We start from the raw sequence: 15,184 nt of genomic DNA, 5'->3' as shown, positions 1-15,184 counted from the left end.
ATAAGAGCAAAGGGCAGCAAGATGTAAATGGTTCTTCACTATTTGGAAGCGATCTCGTCTACTGTAATAATAGGTTTCGAGAAAACCCATCCGTTACCGGGAAACCGAAAAGTCGGCGCATTTTGATCTCACCAACGTACTGTCCGGTGCATATGTTCACGGTGGTACGAGCTGTGGAGAGCGATCTCAAACTTAACACCTTACGTGGCTACACAAACATGCTTGTCTCTTCAGCGTCGTTCCCGGATAAAGCGTATCCTATACTTATCCGCTAAGGCCTATGGTACTCTCGCAATCACATGAATACAGCAAACTCCTTCAAGGTACGGTTTACCTAGCTATCGGTTAGAACAACCGACCCTCGTAGCTAATGCACGAAGACCCATAGTGGTGGGTCACATATGTTGACTCGGGGCATTTGTGGAACACCGGGCCGAGCTACCCAGGTACTCTGCGGGACATTTACGAGTATACTACCGAAGATTGAACTGCCGGATACTCAGTTCTGAGAGTGGTGATGATACACGATGCCAATGCTTCGTTTACTCCCCGAAAGTTCAGTTGCTAAGTCTAATCAGTGAACAATGATACCGCACTGCTTCAGCCGAACTCTCAGACACCGAGAATAGGTTAGCATACAACGATTGTTTTCGCGTGCATCCGGTCATTTCCGTGTATTCAAGAGTTATCTTTCCTATTCATAGTCGAACACTTTCCACTCAATCTCATGCTACCATTTTAGGACGTGCATATCTCATTCTACAATCGAGCCTTCTGCTATCTGCCTCCCTCTCGTATCGTAAATCCGGAGAGATAGCGTTCACTTTCCACATATGGCTAAGAAACTTGTCGTTGTCACTGGTGCGACTGGCAACCAGGGCGGCTCTATCGCCCGCGGATTGCTTAAGACAGGAGATTGGCATGTCCGCGCTGTGACCAGGAATCCAAATGGAGAAAAGGCGCAAAAACTTGCTGCAGAGGGTATGGAAGTAGTCCAAGCCAGCTACGAAGACGAGGAGTCCGTCAGGAAGGCATTTGCCGTAAGTCACTTACTGCTTGTGCCCTGTGACTGATGGGTATCTGACATGAACAGGGTGCTCAAGCTATCTTTGCGGTAACTCAATGGTGGGAAGCTTTCTTCAAAGGCGCCGGCCAGATAGGAGCTGGTGAAGTTGAAGAACGCCAGGGTATCATGCTTGCGAAGCTGGCGGCTGAAGTGCCAACGCTGGAGCATTACATCTGGAGCACACTTCCTGCTGCAGATGTAATCACCAAAGGCAAATACCCCGTTCCTCATTTCGACTACAAGGCGAAGGTCGACGATCATATCCGGAAAAACATGCCAGACTTGGCTGCTAAGACAACCTTTCTCATGTTCGGTTTCTATCCATCCAACTTTGCCTTCTTTGGCATGTTGAAGCCACAACCAGTAGTAAGTGGATGCTTTCGCAATGTCTTCCAATCACAAGACTGATCAATCTGCGATTAGGCCACTGCGCCAGGGACATATGTTTGGATGGTTCCGTCGGATCCGGCGACCGTTTACCCCATGGCCGGCGATATGGCCAAGGACCCTGGTATCTGGGCGCGCCAAATTCTCGCTAACCCTAAGTTAACGCATGGGAAATACGCCGGGGTGTGCACTGAGGTGATCACTCTGGGAGAGGCGTTGAAACAGTGGGAAGTTGTCTCAGGCAAGAAAGGTGTATATGTCGAAGTGAAGCCAGAGGTAATTGGCCAACTATTTGGCCTAGCAGGAGAAGAGGCTGTCACTGGAGTGTTGTTTGGCGAGGCAGTGACGGACTGGTTTGGCCACGTCAAAGAACAAGGTCTTTTCGTCACAAAGGAGGAGCTAGGCATCTCCATGCATGAGGTGTCCAACTTCAAACAAAGTCTTGAGGCGGTAAAACAATTCTTGGGCTGATTGCCACATTAGTAGAATAACAAAGAAAGAATTAGCTATACCATAATGAGTCTAGCTGAATTGTAAATAACACCATTCGAAGTAGCGTTCGACCGTTCGTTGCTGCTCATGTTTTTATGCACGTTGAGTCGTGATTTCACCAATCTCTTCTACACCATACTAAAGCATGACTTACATATGACGTGGGGGAGTTAAAAGTTTGGAAGACCTCGAATCGAGCACTCGTGATGGTGCAATCTGGACCGTTTGACGATGAATCTGTGCGTAGGTGGTTGCAACCGAAGAAGGCCCTTTTGGATATATCCTTTCGTCCGCTCGTCTCCACGCGAAACTGCTCATCTACTTAATTGGTTCAACAGATTCATCAAGCGATACCCACCTAGCGTTTGAGGTAGGAGCACAAGGCTCTCTACTAACAATGTGCTCCAAGGAGCTTGCGGGATACGACGGGTTCCGATCGTGTTAGCTAATGGGCCCTCTTGTTACTTCGGCCCGAAGGCTTGTATATATCTTATCTCAAGGACTTGTGGGTGCAACCGAACAAGGCCCTTTTGAAGATATCCCTTCGGATCGCCAGTTTCCACGCAAACCTGCCAGAATAGCATCAGCGCATAGAGATAGCGCACGGATCTGGTAAGTAACATTAGCTGATACCCTGGTGGCCATCCATTTCGTCCAGGTAAAGCGATACTGCAGAACCGACGAGCCACTTACGACATCTGCAGTCCAAATCACACCCATACGGAAGGATACTCGTGAGAAAGAAATATCCCAAAAACGACTAGCTGATGTCTTTGTCTGACGTGATACGTATGCTATAGTTCGAACAGTAAACCCTGCTCCATTCACCGCTGTCTCTGTTTGTTGAGCGAACAGACGTGCCAACCCCCGAACATACCGTTCTTTTTGTCCATTGTACAACATAGTAAACTGCCTATCGTTCATTATGTTTCCGACGTTTCTGATTTCGGTCATAACTTTGTCTCGGCAATTTGAAGCAAAGGTTTCCGGCTGCAAGCCAAGACTGCTCGTCTCCGGTACCGTACGGTCCGTACCTCTCCACCTCAAGATGTGAAAGAACATCAAGAAAACGTGTGTGTATGGAGACGTTCTTTGCTGGCGGCTTTTGAAGCCGTCACCGAGCCAATGGCGTCCAATAACCAGCCCAACCAAAGTCTAACTCCAGGTTTGCAATAGGATCGTCGCAATACGAGCCCGAGCCCTGCTTCAACCTGGACCCCGCAGACCTTGGCAATCCACCTTGGAAGGTGTGGGATGTGGAAAGTCTATACCCTAGTCGAGTACGTGCTACCCGATCGGTACATCCCGTGATTGGGCCGAGCGACCGTTTCCAACACATAGGTACGGTGTAAGACGTGCATCGTTCCGAGCCGTGCGTTAGTGCAAAGTTGATGACATATTGAATGTTGTGCAGTTCCAATGCTGTGGTAAAAGACAAAGGTTTGGTACGGAGGCGGCTAGCAAGAGCATGTTTCACCTGCCATGGTATCGAGGAAAACTATTGTAAGTGGGCCACTAGCAAGGGACTGTAGCACCTAATCCTAGCTAGGACGATTACGCCTCAGTATGTAACCTTGGAACGTAGTAACGCGTCGGTTCCTTCCGAAGTGTCCCCAGATCGCGAGATCCCAGCGCCACATGCGAAACTCTTGCCTCCCACCACCGCCGTACCTAGGTAGTTCGAGATCGAATAGCTAACACGTGGCTGCATAGCGAGATTAGTAGTATCAGCGCTTGCTATCAGCCAGAAACCATTCCGAAGTCCCTCCATATTGTCAGGTTTTAGCGTCTCCACACACGACAGTTTGGCCTGAGACGATGGTGAGTACATGTACCGCGATATCGCCATTACCTACTAGCTATCAATCAATATATCAACGTCAAATTAAATATGCAAGAAAAAGATTCAAGTGCAAAGGGCAACGTCCCAATGCCCAAACCCACAAAGTACCGCCTCGCATGTGACAGCTGCCAACACTCCAAGATCCGATGCGACCAGGAACGGCCAAAATGTCGCAGATGTGCAAAGAAGGGAATAGAGTGTGTCTACAGCCCAGCACGACGTGCTGGACGACCACGCACTCGCAACAACAGCAAGAGCACATCTAGCATTGAGAGCAGTGCATCTGCGAGCTTGAAAGGGTATTTGACACCCATGACGGAGCACGGCATCACCATCCCAGCCGTAGGTCAGACGTCGCCCTTTGGTCCACCTAGCATGCTATCCGCCTCCGAAGACTGCTCCAGCTCCAGCTCCAATACATCCACTATCCCTAGCATAGCGCAGACTATGCCACTCCCGAGCCCCGACGATATGGACTTCTCCTCGTATCCACGGTCAGACGGCGACTTCATGCAAGGTATTCCGGACTTCACGGGCTCACAATGCGGTACACCGAAACAAACTACCAATTGCTATTACGCCATGTCTCCCGAGTTCCACATCGCTCCAGAGCTTCTCAATATAGGCTTCTGCGGACCACCATGGGAGCAGCAACACGATCAGGAACAACACCAATCCCTCTCTACTCCCATGCTCTTCGACGAAGGGCTACCGTACTTTGGTTTACTTACCCCGGACGGTCACCAACCTCGCCATCTAGATCAGCATGAGAACGACATACCGATACCGACCACGAGCAGCAGCGACGTCGAAAATGGTAGCTATGCGATTCATCCACAACAGCAAGTACAGCCACAGTGTCCACAGTCTTTCGACCAAACCACTCCCTCGACGAAATCATGCAATTGCGTCTCCAACCTTCTTGATTACCTATCTACGCCTTCTCACGGACCCTCCTCATCACCCCTTACCTCCACGTCAACCGCTCTGTCAACGTCCAGAACCCTCATTACATGCTGTTGTACTACGATAACCTGCGCCAACGAGTGCTCTACACGCCCTTCAACTGCGCTCCTCATTTGCGAAGCCATTGACCGGGCGCTTGTGTCGCTCAAACTGGGCGGCAACTCCCTCTGGACACCCACAATGACACCTAACCCAAATCATGATAATCGGGGATCTTCATCACCATCGTCTTTATCTAGCATAAGCGACGGTAATGGAAACGATCTCATGCTGCCATCATCCGTGGTAGACGAGGAGTGCGAACCGCTGCGTTGTGGATCACTGCCGATCCAGGGTGCCGACAGGCGGGCTGTAGTGCGTGTACTGCTGGTGAAGCGGGTACTGGAGGCGCAACGGGTGCTAGAGCGGCTACGGGATGCCTTACTATCAGGGCTGTCAATCGGTGGGGACGTAGCAGTGAAGAACCCACTGCTAGCACTATGTGCAGATGTTGTGGGAGAGTTCACGAAGAAGGTGGCGGAAAGGGCGGAGACTGTTAGGTTGAAGATGTAGTAGGAAAGGGTCCAGAGTGGAGGTATAGGGGTCTACAGATTTTAGCGATAGTTCGGCTTGTTTTCTAGCTCGGGGAATACTACTCGAGTCAATCAACGACATGATCGCACGGTGGTTTCCACTCCTCATGCTCGCGACCATCGCTAAACTCCACATGATCTTCCGGAACCACAATCTCGGCCACCGATCATGCAAGCAGCTCTCGATAACATACAATGTACCGATCGCAACACGGGTAACGTCGATCTGAAACCTTGCTGCCGCGCTCTCTTGTATAAGTTGATCCCTTTGTCACAACTTGTTGCATCTATCCATCCAGCGACCTGCATATACATCTATTAGCAAGAAAACATTACCATGTCTGCCATACCATTCCTTTCTGAATCCTTGAACACAGACCCCGGAGAGGGTGTCGCGGCCGATACTATCCTTGAAGCTCTCGAATCTCTTGCCTCTGGCAACATCCCCGCTCCCCTTCGTGACGACGAGGAAAAGCGACTCCGATTCTTGGAGGCTGCCAGAATGGCTTCTCTCAAGCTCGAGCAGCCGTGGGACACCATGCAGCGATTAATCTTCTGTGCACTACCGCCCAACATGGTGCAAGTTGGTATTGATATTGGGCTGTGGAGGCTACTCACTAAGCGAGAGGGTGCAGTGATGAGCGTGAGTGAGATGGCTGTGGAGTTGGGTGCGGAAAAAGCACTGCTAGTGCGAGTGCTGCGGTGGGCGGCGACGCAATGGATGGTGGAGCAGGTCGGCGTCGAGACGTACCGTGCGACGAACATTACGCGATATCTATCCATGTCAGGGCTAGAGTCCGTCGTATTCCATGTGTGGGTACTCCATGTTTGGTTTTGACAATTATAGCTGACTCTCCTTGCAGAACAGAGAGAAATATTGCACTTTACAACGCGATACCAAAGTGGCTAGCCGACAATTCCTACAAGCAACCGCAAGACAATAAGAACCTTCCGTTCAACTTAAGTAAAAACACCGACCTACACTTTTTCGAATGGTTGTCGCAGCGACCACGGCACCAACAGGCATTCAACGAGTACATGTCCTTCCAGCGGGTCGGGCAAAAGAGCTGGCTCGATGTATTCCCACTCGAGAAGTACGTGCACGCCTCCAGCGCGGGTGTTGAGCACCGAAAGCTTTTCGTGGACGTCGGTGGTGGCTACGGGCACCAGTCTAGAGAGGTTATCAGGAGATTTCCTTGGGTGCAAGGACGTGTTGTGCTACAGGATACACACGCGGCTGCTATCGACTCTGCCAAGGGTATCGAAGGCTTGGAGGTCGTTCATCATGACTTCAATAAGGTGCAACCAGTCAAGGGGGCGTGTGTTTACTACCTGCGCAACATCTTGCATGACTGGCCCGATCAAGTCTGTCTTAACATCCTGTCACAACTGAAGGACGCACTGGCTCCTGACTCGGTCATCCTGCTTGACGAGCTCACCCTTGGGGACGAGAGCACACACTGGTACGGAGCCTCGTTTGATCTACTGATGATGGCCAATTACGGGGCGCGAGAGAGGTCACTGGCGGAGTGGGATCGCATTCTCGAGAAGGTTGGGCTGGAACGGAAAACGTTTGTGCCGTACAGCATGCATGGTGATGGCATCCAGGTAGTTGGTGCTCGAGCAATGGTTCACGAAAGGTTATAAGTGTGTTTGTTTTCGCTTTTGGTTTTCGGCGCACAGGAGCAGCGTGTGATATATTGCTCTTTCTATAGCTCTTAAATTGTAAATTTGTTGACTGCCACGAATGTCTCTTGCTGGAGTTCTGGTGTTTCCTGGCCAAAGCTTCCTTTCATTGATTGGCCTAATCGGCTTCACATGTGGAGTTTCATTCCGAAAACACAACTGCCGCTCTCGAAAGTTCTCGTATCCTAACTACCGGTTGGCGCCATCGGCGGATTGCCTCGTAATTTTCTTCGACGTTGAACAATGCCAGTTTCCATTCTAAGACGTCTGAGTGAATGTAGACATGTTGTTCCAAGGTTGATGCTGGATGAGGCGGCTCGGTGGATTTTGGTATTACCCGACTTGCCAAATTGCTCCGCGATAATCACCAATACAGGAACAAAGTTTAACCAGCGAAGCTAGACTTGTACGTAAGCAGTTACGCGACCCAATTTCCCGTTTCGGTATACCATTACCATAGACATATTGTACGGGCGAAGATAGAACTCGTCAACACACACTTATTCTTCGTCCTCAATACCATGGCAAGCGACTTCAAGATTGAGCCTCTGGCTCATCCTTCGGGGAAGACATGCAAGGTACGTGTTGACCAGAGATTGGATTCATCCTTGCTGTTCTCCGCTTACAATATTGCACTTAGTTCGGAGCTGTCGTCACTGGCCTCGATTTAAACCAGTTTACAGACGAAACGGTAGTGCAGTTGCAGAAAGCGACCTGGGAGCACAAGCTTCTTATCATCAAAGGCCAAAAGGACCTGGAACCGAAGCGTGGCTGGGAGTTACTGCAGAAGCTTGACCCAGACTCCAAGAAGATAGATAACACCACGTTCGCCAGGGCATTTTACCCAAAAGATGGCATAGTGGCAGCCATCAACTATGTCGAAGTTCCGGAAGCGGGTGCTTTCGTGTTCATCGGCAAAGGCCCTCAAGACGACCCAAAATACGGCAAGCCTGGTCTTAACATGGGCGATACCAACTTCAACCAGTACTACCAGAAGCCGCTCGCGGATGCAGACTTTGAAGCCGGGAAGGCCCGCTTCCATTGGTGGCATGTGGACGGCACCTACTGGAAGTATGATCCCCCGACCTTCACCATGCTCCGGCCTATCAAGTTCCCAACGGAAGGCAAGAGCACGCAGACAGTGGAGTGGGCTGACGGCTCTGGTCAGAGCATGGAAGTCAAGCCAGGACGAACAGCGTTTGTAGATGTCGAGCAATTGTATGATATGCTGAGCGATGACGAGAAGAAGACGGTGGACCACAGCTGGGTTGAGTACATGTATTGGCCTTATGAAAAGATCAAGGGCTGCCGTGGTGCTCCAAATGGCCTAGGCGTCGCAAACGAGGGCAGGGAACTGCCGGACGAAGAGGTAGAGGCGCATGAGAAAGGAAACAAAGATTGGCAGAAAAAGGTATGGTCAACCTGGGAACATACGCAATCAGTCTGATACTAACGCAACCGTAGCTTCCGTTGGTCTGGGTCAACCCCGTCACCGGTAAGAAGTCATTCCAGGTGCAGCATAACCTTGCCCGTAGGCTGTTCATCCGTAACGGCCCGAATGACACACCCAAGGTCATCGATGACTTGGGTGAGGTCAGGAAGTTCTTGGATAACATCCAAGGAAGGATGATTAAGCCCGAACACATCTGGGTGGGTCCCGAGGAAGAGCACGATATCCTCCTCTTCCAGAACTACGGCCTCTTCCACACCAAGATCGATTACCCAGCCAGTTGGGGTGTCAGGACGGTGCATCAGGGTTGGTTGCCTGGTGGCAAGCCACCTGCCGGGCCAGTGCCAATTCCAGAAGCTTAGGTATCATAATTCAACAAATTGTTATGCATGTGCACACAACAAGACATGGTTCTGATGCTCTTCGATACGACCCCCTCTTCATGGCATTGTGGATCATTCTTCCTTCCGCCTCCTTCCGTGGGATCGCTCTGGTCGCGGGATTATCGCTCCGTCCATTGTCTCGTCTATGCCGGCGATCTAATTGAGGCTCACTACGTGGGCTGGTTTACGCATCTGTGCGGCCCGACTGGGGGCATGGCGAAATATATTGTCGGTTGCGGGCAGAGGCGCGTTGTTCGTCGCGAGTCGCATTGGACAAGGGCAACGATCGCGGGACATCCGGATGCCAAGGCGCTAACCAGGGTTGCGTCATTGTTGAATACCGATAGCCAGGTAACGCAACGAGCGAACCTCCGAGCATTAATCTAACTTACTACTAGGTATCCACTATACTACTAAAGATAGGGCTTTTAATAGAAGGAGGTTAGGATAGAAAATACATATACTATTTATTAATGTAGGCTTTACCTATACGTACTTTTGGCTGCCACTGACGGAATCCAGAATGTGATTGAAGGTAGCAAATTCAAACCTCGATCTGATGTCAACTACATCGATCAGAGTGACATCAGCAACTTGACTGCACAACTGGGTCTTGAAAAGAGGCAAGCTGGCTGCGGTGGTCGCCCGAGCGGTGTCAGCGGAATTGCCATCTGCGGCCCTGATTTTGTCAACATGGGAGACAAGGGTTGGGGACCTGCACTTGCAGCAATGCCTCAATGGAACCACGCCCGACTCAACGATTTCGAAAGGCCCTGCTACCCCGAGAGTGCCGCTGATGCGAATGGAGACGGCCCAGCCCCAGGCGTCTCGGCAGATGCCTCAGATGGCGTTGCTGTTGGTAGGTGTCGCGGCGATCCAATTCTCTCCATGACGAGGAGTCTAATCGGCAATGACAGGAAGTAAACGTCGCGATCCCAACGGCGGTAAACCCTACAGCGGTCCTCTGATGAGAAGCGCTCCGTTACCTGTGTACGTCGACGGCGTCTACTGTCCAGGCGACACAACCTAGCGCATCGTCTACAGTCCGTATTATCCCGACGACTACAACCACCGACACGACTGGGAGTGTGCCATAGTCGTCTTTGGCAAAACCCAAGGCGATTGGTGGGAGCGCAAGGCACTTCTCATTGCTCAGCACAGTGGGTACAATAAGCTGCGCTGAGACCAAGCGACAGCGCACAACGATCCGTACTCTGGCAGTCCTGATCACGGTAAGAAAGGAGCTCATCCTAGATTATTCCCAGGAATGTACCACCACGCAGTAAACGTGTTATGCCGTAGATGAGGTGTGTGTGCTAAGTAAATCGCATAGACGTTCAATGAGGCAAAGACTTCCTGTCTCGGGCCTGGCTGCGATTACTCTCCAGACATCTACAATGAATACCGCCGTAACAACTGGCAGTACTCTCCAGTGTTGGGCGATATCAGAAATGGTGTAGTAGATGTTCCTCAGGCGTGGGGCGATTATGAAGGCAAGACGCCGCCATGGAAGATTGTACCTCAGGTATGCGGTATGAGCTCGCCTTAATCGAAGCAGAGAAATGTCTCAGAAAATATCTTGTGAATAAGCAAGTAGCTTTCTCGTACAAGTACATCTACTTACGTTTATCAAGTAGATATTATGTCTAGGATTTACTGAAGAACGCTCATTATGAAACACATAATGTATCACATAGTACAGCGAGACTAAAATTAACCTACAACTCATCCATTAGCGTACGCTCGCCTACGGCAAGATCTTGGATTTGCATTACTGCAACGGTGACTCGCGATAGAGGGCACTGTTATATAATCGCCGTTCATCACAGACACATTGCGATCTTGCAACAGTCCGTCGCAATGTCGGATGATCGTGATGTCAGATCTTCTACCCGGCTATCCAGACATGATATGTACATAGCCCAGCAGCGATTCCCAAAGCGCCGGGCCTGTCGCAGGACGGCAGACAGGTAGGTATGGGCAGATAGGAAGCAGAACATTTGGCAAAGATGACGAGGGTGGAGTGAATAGAGTTCGAGCAGCAGCGTACCAGGCGGCAACGTTAGGTAGCACATGAGGTGGAACAGCGGAGTAGTGAGGTCGAGTTGATGGGGCTGGCGAGCTGAGTGCTCTTTTGCGGGGCGTTGGGAGAAGGGGGAGCAGGAAATCAATTACATGGCTGTGAGTATGAGGAAGCAGATGGGGTGCAGGCGAGGCATGAACGGTTAAAGGTAGTCGAGTTGCAGTACTCCTTTCATGTTGTTACGAGTGTAGGTTGAATCAAGCGACGAGTTTGAGTATCAAGGGTACTGAATCTCGAAGGGGGCTGAGTGCGAGTTCAAAGAGGTGTTAAGTGAGATCTTTTTTGTTGGCATTACTGCAGGAAGGTTGTAGGCATGGGAGCTGTTTTAGGAGGCAACGCGGGCAGATGGAGACATGGCAAGAGAAGGATAATGAAGGAACAGAGAGTTCTTCTCGCGAGAGCAGTGCGATGAGACTTGTAAGAAGAGAAGGCGGGTCAAGATCGAGCGGAAGTGACGGGTTCCAGGGCTGAATTACCTACTTGGGCGACAACGACGGACACGACCATTCGGTACTATCAACATTGGCGTTTTGAGAGACCAAGCCTCCTCCTCGCGCTATTCTTCATGCGCCAACATATGCTGTGGCCCTGGAATAGATCACGCTCGAAAGAGCTTTGCATGGTATCGTAGACGGCAGCGCGCAAGAGGGAAAATAGATGCTGATCGGATCGCTATGGCCGCTCTCAGAGGAGGATTCGTGGGTCCGAGAATATGCCAGAAAGACTTGCAATGGTGGAACTCGTGAACGGAAACCAAGTGTTACTTTGACCTCATCTTCCAGCTCGCCTGCCCCAACGAATATAGGCCTCGGATAACCGCAACATTGCACGTTCGCATCCCGGTCAAGAACTGTGACGCGCATGTGCGCAATGCAACGCTGCGGCCAAAGACCCCTATGTCTGTATTGCAAACAGTAAAGCTTAGCACTGTATGAAGAATTTGGCGACACATAGAATCCACTTTGGACCGACGTAGTGCATCAAGAATTTTCAGCAATGCAATAGTGCAGCCGTTGAACGGCCGGCTATCCTTGTATTAGCTAAAACATCTCGCCTAGCTGTCGCTTTCAGGAAAGACCAACGCGATGCTCCGCAAGGATCTGCTCGCCTAGTCAGGCCGAATGCTTCCCGAATGCTTCCCGAATGCTTCACGTTACACCCCCAGAACATCGTGAGCAGCAAGTGGCGCGCTCAGACTCTGCACCGCTGGAAGGCGATGCCGACCTGTGCGCTGGGTCTCCACGTGTCGAGATAACGATATCCTGTTAGTTGTGTCAATTCCATTACTTTTGGCGAGCTTGCGGGGAATCTGCCTTCATATATGTACCATGGGGCATCTTGCACTATGTGGAGAGGGACTGGTGTCTTGTTCAATTTCCTTGTCTGCTCTTATTCATTTCATCATTTATGCTACTTGAAATCTGAGCTGAACATCTCTTCGATCCCTAATTGCCGTCATCTGTCACCTTCTCTCCTTTCAAGCTCGACATGTCCGACCACATCTCCTCGACACGACGCAAGAACGACAAGAACGATGACGATTCTAATCTAGCTGACAACCAATTATTCGGCGAGGGCGAGGTCTGGGACTCGCAACGTGCCAAACAAATCGCCAAAGACGGAGATGCTCACTTCCATCGTCTGGGATGGAAGCGCCTCGCAGTTGTCACCATCGTTGAGGCCATCGCCCTTGGCGCGCTTTCTTTGCCCCAGGCCTACGCAACTCTCGGCATGTTTCCAGGCGTTCTGCTCACTGTCGGACTTGGCTGCGTTGCCATCTTTACCAGCTACATTGTTGGTCAGGTGAAGCTGAAGTTCCCAGAGGTCGCGTCCTACGCCGATGCAGGCCGCCTTCTGCTCGGCCGTTTCGGCTACGAACTCTTCGGTGCTGCGCTGGTGCTCGAACTCGTCATGGTTGTTGGTTCGCACGCGTTGACCGGCAGTATCGCGCTCATCAACATTAACGGTGGCCATGTCTGTTCCATGGTGTTCTCTGCTGTTTCCGCCATCATCTTGCTCATTCTCGCCATTCCGCCCTCCTTCTCTGAAGTCGCCATCCTTGGATACATTGATTTTGCCTCCATCCTAATCGCAATCGGCATCACCATCATCGCAACCGGTGTCCAAGCTGGTGACAAGGCTGGCGGCATGTCTGCTGTTGACTGGTCTGCCTGGCCCAAAGAAGACTTGACTTTTTCGGAAGCCTTCGTCGCTGTCTCCAACATCGTCTTCGCCTTCAGCTTTGCCATCGGACAATTCAGCTTCATGGACGAAATGCATACGCCACAAGAATATATGAAATCCATTTGGGCATCTGGCGTCATTCAAATCTGCATCTACACGCTTACCGGAGCGTTGTGCTACGCTTTCATTGGCAAAGGTGTCGATTCCCCAGCACTCCTCTCTGCTGGTACGCTCGTCTCGAGAATTGCATTTGGCATTGCGCTCCCTGTTATCTTCATTTCCGGCAGCATCAACACTACCGTCGCCCTGCGCTATATCCACGGCCGTATGTTCAAGAACTCGGTGTTGAAGTATATCAACACGGTCGCCGGTTGGGCTTCCTGGATTGTACTGGTCGTCATTTTCACCATCATTGCGTGGGTTATTGCCGAAGCCATTCCTATATTTTCTGACCTGCTATCCCTCGCCTCTGCGCTGTTTGTCTCCGGCTTCTCATTCTGGATTCCCGCAGTGATGTGGTACCGTCTCCTTCGCAAGGGCAGCCCCTTTGCGAGAGAAAATCTGTTGATGAGCGCGGCCTGCTTGTTGGCGTTCATCATTGGGATCATAACGCTGGGTGCCGGATCTTACGCAACGATTGCGGACATAATCAAACTTACCACAACTGGAACCGCGCATAAGCCGTTCACTTGCCGCTCTGCATAGATCTTGTATATATACTCAAATAGCTTCTTCTCGAACTAGGCTATATTTCCTACTCCAATTCAATTTGCCCGTGGTGACAGCTTTGTGAAGTACCTTAATTCGATGTGTATTCTTGTCAAACAAATAATGCACTACATCGCGACGTCGGTCATCAGAAACAGTCAGGCAACACACAACGCTCGGATAACAACACTAACGGGACGACAGCATGCTGTCTTGAATTCTGCTACTCTTTAGTGCCTAGCTTTGAGTCCTTAGCGCGCTCTTCGCAGCTACCATCTGGCCAATTCTCAGTAGCGTTGCTCCACCCAGAATGTCGAATACAGCGAGGTTAGCGCCCGACTCCTTTGACAACCAATTCTGTAGCTCCAGGCCAACGAAGGAATCAACACCGTAGCTGTCTAGTGCAGAATTCATACTAATCAGATCCGCTGGTAATCCGAGTACACGGCTGGCCTTCATCTTCAGCGCTTCCGCGACGATCGATGCCGCCGCATCTCCTGAGGACGCTTCCGTAAATGCCGACCAGAATGTGCGTATATGTGACACTAGGTTCTCGCCACGCTTGAATGTACATTCTGCTTGTCGCATATTCCAAAAGAAAGGCTGCTCCATTGCGCTGGGTACATCTCGTCCTTTCGACTCGATGTCGGCTGGCAACTCAAATCCAGTGACAATTTGGCTCCGACAGGGTCTGCTGGGAGGCAAGTCGGGGTTGCAAACGTAGTCGAGAAGGGCGAGGACCTCTCTTGTCGAGAGTGGACGGAAAAGGTTAAGCATTGTCAGACGATCCATCACTACCTGGTTCTCAGCGACGTAGCCCTCACTCGTCACGATGCCGAGGTCAATGCTGGACGCTTTCTCGCCTGTTGATACTCGATATCGTGCAAGTGCGTCCTGATATGTGTTTCCGGCGCAATAACTAGACTGGCCAACATCTCCAAAGATGCCTGCCATGGATGAGAGCATGACGAAGAAATGCATTCCTGTAGGAAATGACTCGTGGATCTCAAAATCGGGAATATCTTCGCTAACATAGGAGATATTCTAGATTTCGAGATTCCAAGGTGGAGACCCATTTACTAGCCTAGGAAGCCTAAGAAAAGTGAGAGGGCCCCCATTTTGCGACTATGTACCCACTGGGGCTTTGAAAAAAGCGTTAACTTTTGCATGGAGTATCGTTCTTTATGCTACCATATACCAGAATTAGTCACCGAAATAGGTATTTAGTATAGCTTGGCAGGCTGTAGTCCTAAAACGGCTTCACGTAGACAACCGTCATAGTATTCATTTGACATACTGTGTAGAACGCGTCTTCTCCGATAACCTGCAGCAATCTCCTCGAGTTTCAATTTCCTACTTTCGGT

The 15,184-nt window shown here is 50.6% G+C and overlaps 6 protein-coding genes across 6 annotated transcripts; 5 read left to right on the top strand and 1 right to left on the bottom strand.

The window, feature by feature from the left end:
• Positions 1 to 833: 833 nt before the first annotated feature.
• On the top strand, positions 834 to 1,924 carry J4E82_007115 (uncharacterized protein; the record flags this gene model as incomplete). The annotated part of the gene is made up of 3 exons (XM_051733364.1): positions 834 to 1,040; positions 1,094 to 1,432; positions 1,490 to 1,924. 3 exons carry the CDS (start codon positions 834 to 836, stop codon positions 1,922 to 1,924), a joined length of 981 nt encoding a protein of 326 aa, XP_051586824.1.
• Positions 1,925 to 3,836: 1,912 nt separating this feature from the next.
• On the top strand, positions 3,837 to 5,306 carry J4E82_007114 (uncharacterized protein; the record flags this gene model as incomplete). Its single annotated transcript, XM_051733363.1, has 1 exon — positions 3,837 to 5,306. One exon carries the CDS (start codon positions 3,837 to 3,839, stop codon positions 5,304 to 5,306), a length of 1,470 nt encoding a protein of 489 aa, XP_051586823.1.
• A 357-nt stretch (positions 5,307 to 5,663) lies between these two features.
• Positions 5,664 to 6,973, top strand: J4E82_007113 (uncharacterized protein; the record flags this gene model as incomplete). Its single annotated transcript, XM_051733362.1, has 2 exons — positions 5,664 to 6,139; positions 6,190 to 6,973. 2 exons carry the CDS (start codon positions 5,664 to 5,666, stop codon positions 6,971 to 6,973), a joined length of 1,260 nt encoding a protein of 419 aa, XP_051586822.1.
• Positions 6,974 to 7,533: 560 nt separating this feature from the next.
• J4E82_007112 (uncharacterized protein) lies at positions 7,534 to 9,769 on the top strand (the record flags this gene model as incomplete). The annotated part of the gene is made up of 4 exons (XM_051733361.1): positions 7,534 to 7,590; positions 7,653 to 8,423; positions 8,477 to 8,803; positions 9,368 to 9,769. The coding sequence occupies 4 exons, from the start codon at positions 7,534 to 7,536 to the stop codon at positions 9,767 to 9,769; spliced, it is 1,557 nt and encodes a 518-aa protein (XP_051586821.1).
• Positions 9,770 to 12,416: 2,647 nt separating this feature from the next.
• Positions 12,417 to 13,817, top strand: J4E82_007111 (uncharacterized protein; the record flags this gene model as incomplete). The annotated part of the gene is made up of 1 exon (XM_051733360.1): positions 12,417 to 13,817. One exon carries the CDS (start codon positions 12,417 to 12,419, stop codon positions 13,815 to 13,817), a length of 1,401 nt encoding a protein of 466 aa, XP_051586820.1.
• Positions 13,818 to 14,057: 240 nt separating this feature from the next.
• Positions 14,058 to 15,099, bottom strand: J4E82_007110 (uncharacterized protein; the record flags this gene model as incomplete). Its single annotated transcript, XM_051733359.1, has 2 exons — positions 14,058 to 14,864; positions 15,094 to 15,099. The coding sequence occupies 2 exons, from the start codon at positions 15,097 to 15,099 to the stop codon at positions 14,058 to 14,060; spliced, it is 813 nt and encodes a 270-aa protein (XP_051586819.1).
• Positions 15,100 to 15,184: the final 85 nt, after the last annotated feature.

The sequence above is a fragment of the Alternaria postmessia genome (genome assembly GCF_024291825.1).
Source record: "Alternaria postmessia strain BMP 2775 chromosome Unknown scaffold_46, whole genome shotgun sequence".
In the NCBI taxonomy this organism is placed as follows: Eukaryota; Fungi; Ascomycota; class Dothideomycetes; order Pleosporales; family Pleosporaceae; genus Alternaria; species Alternaria postmessia.
This window is presented reverse-complemented; position numbering and strand designations above follow the sequence as displayed.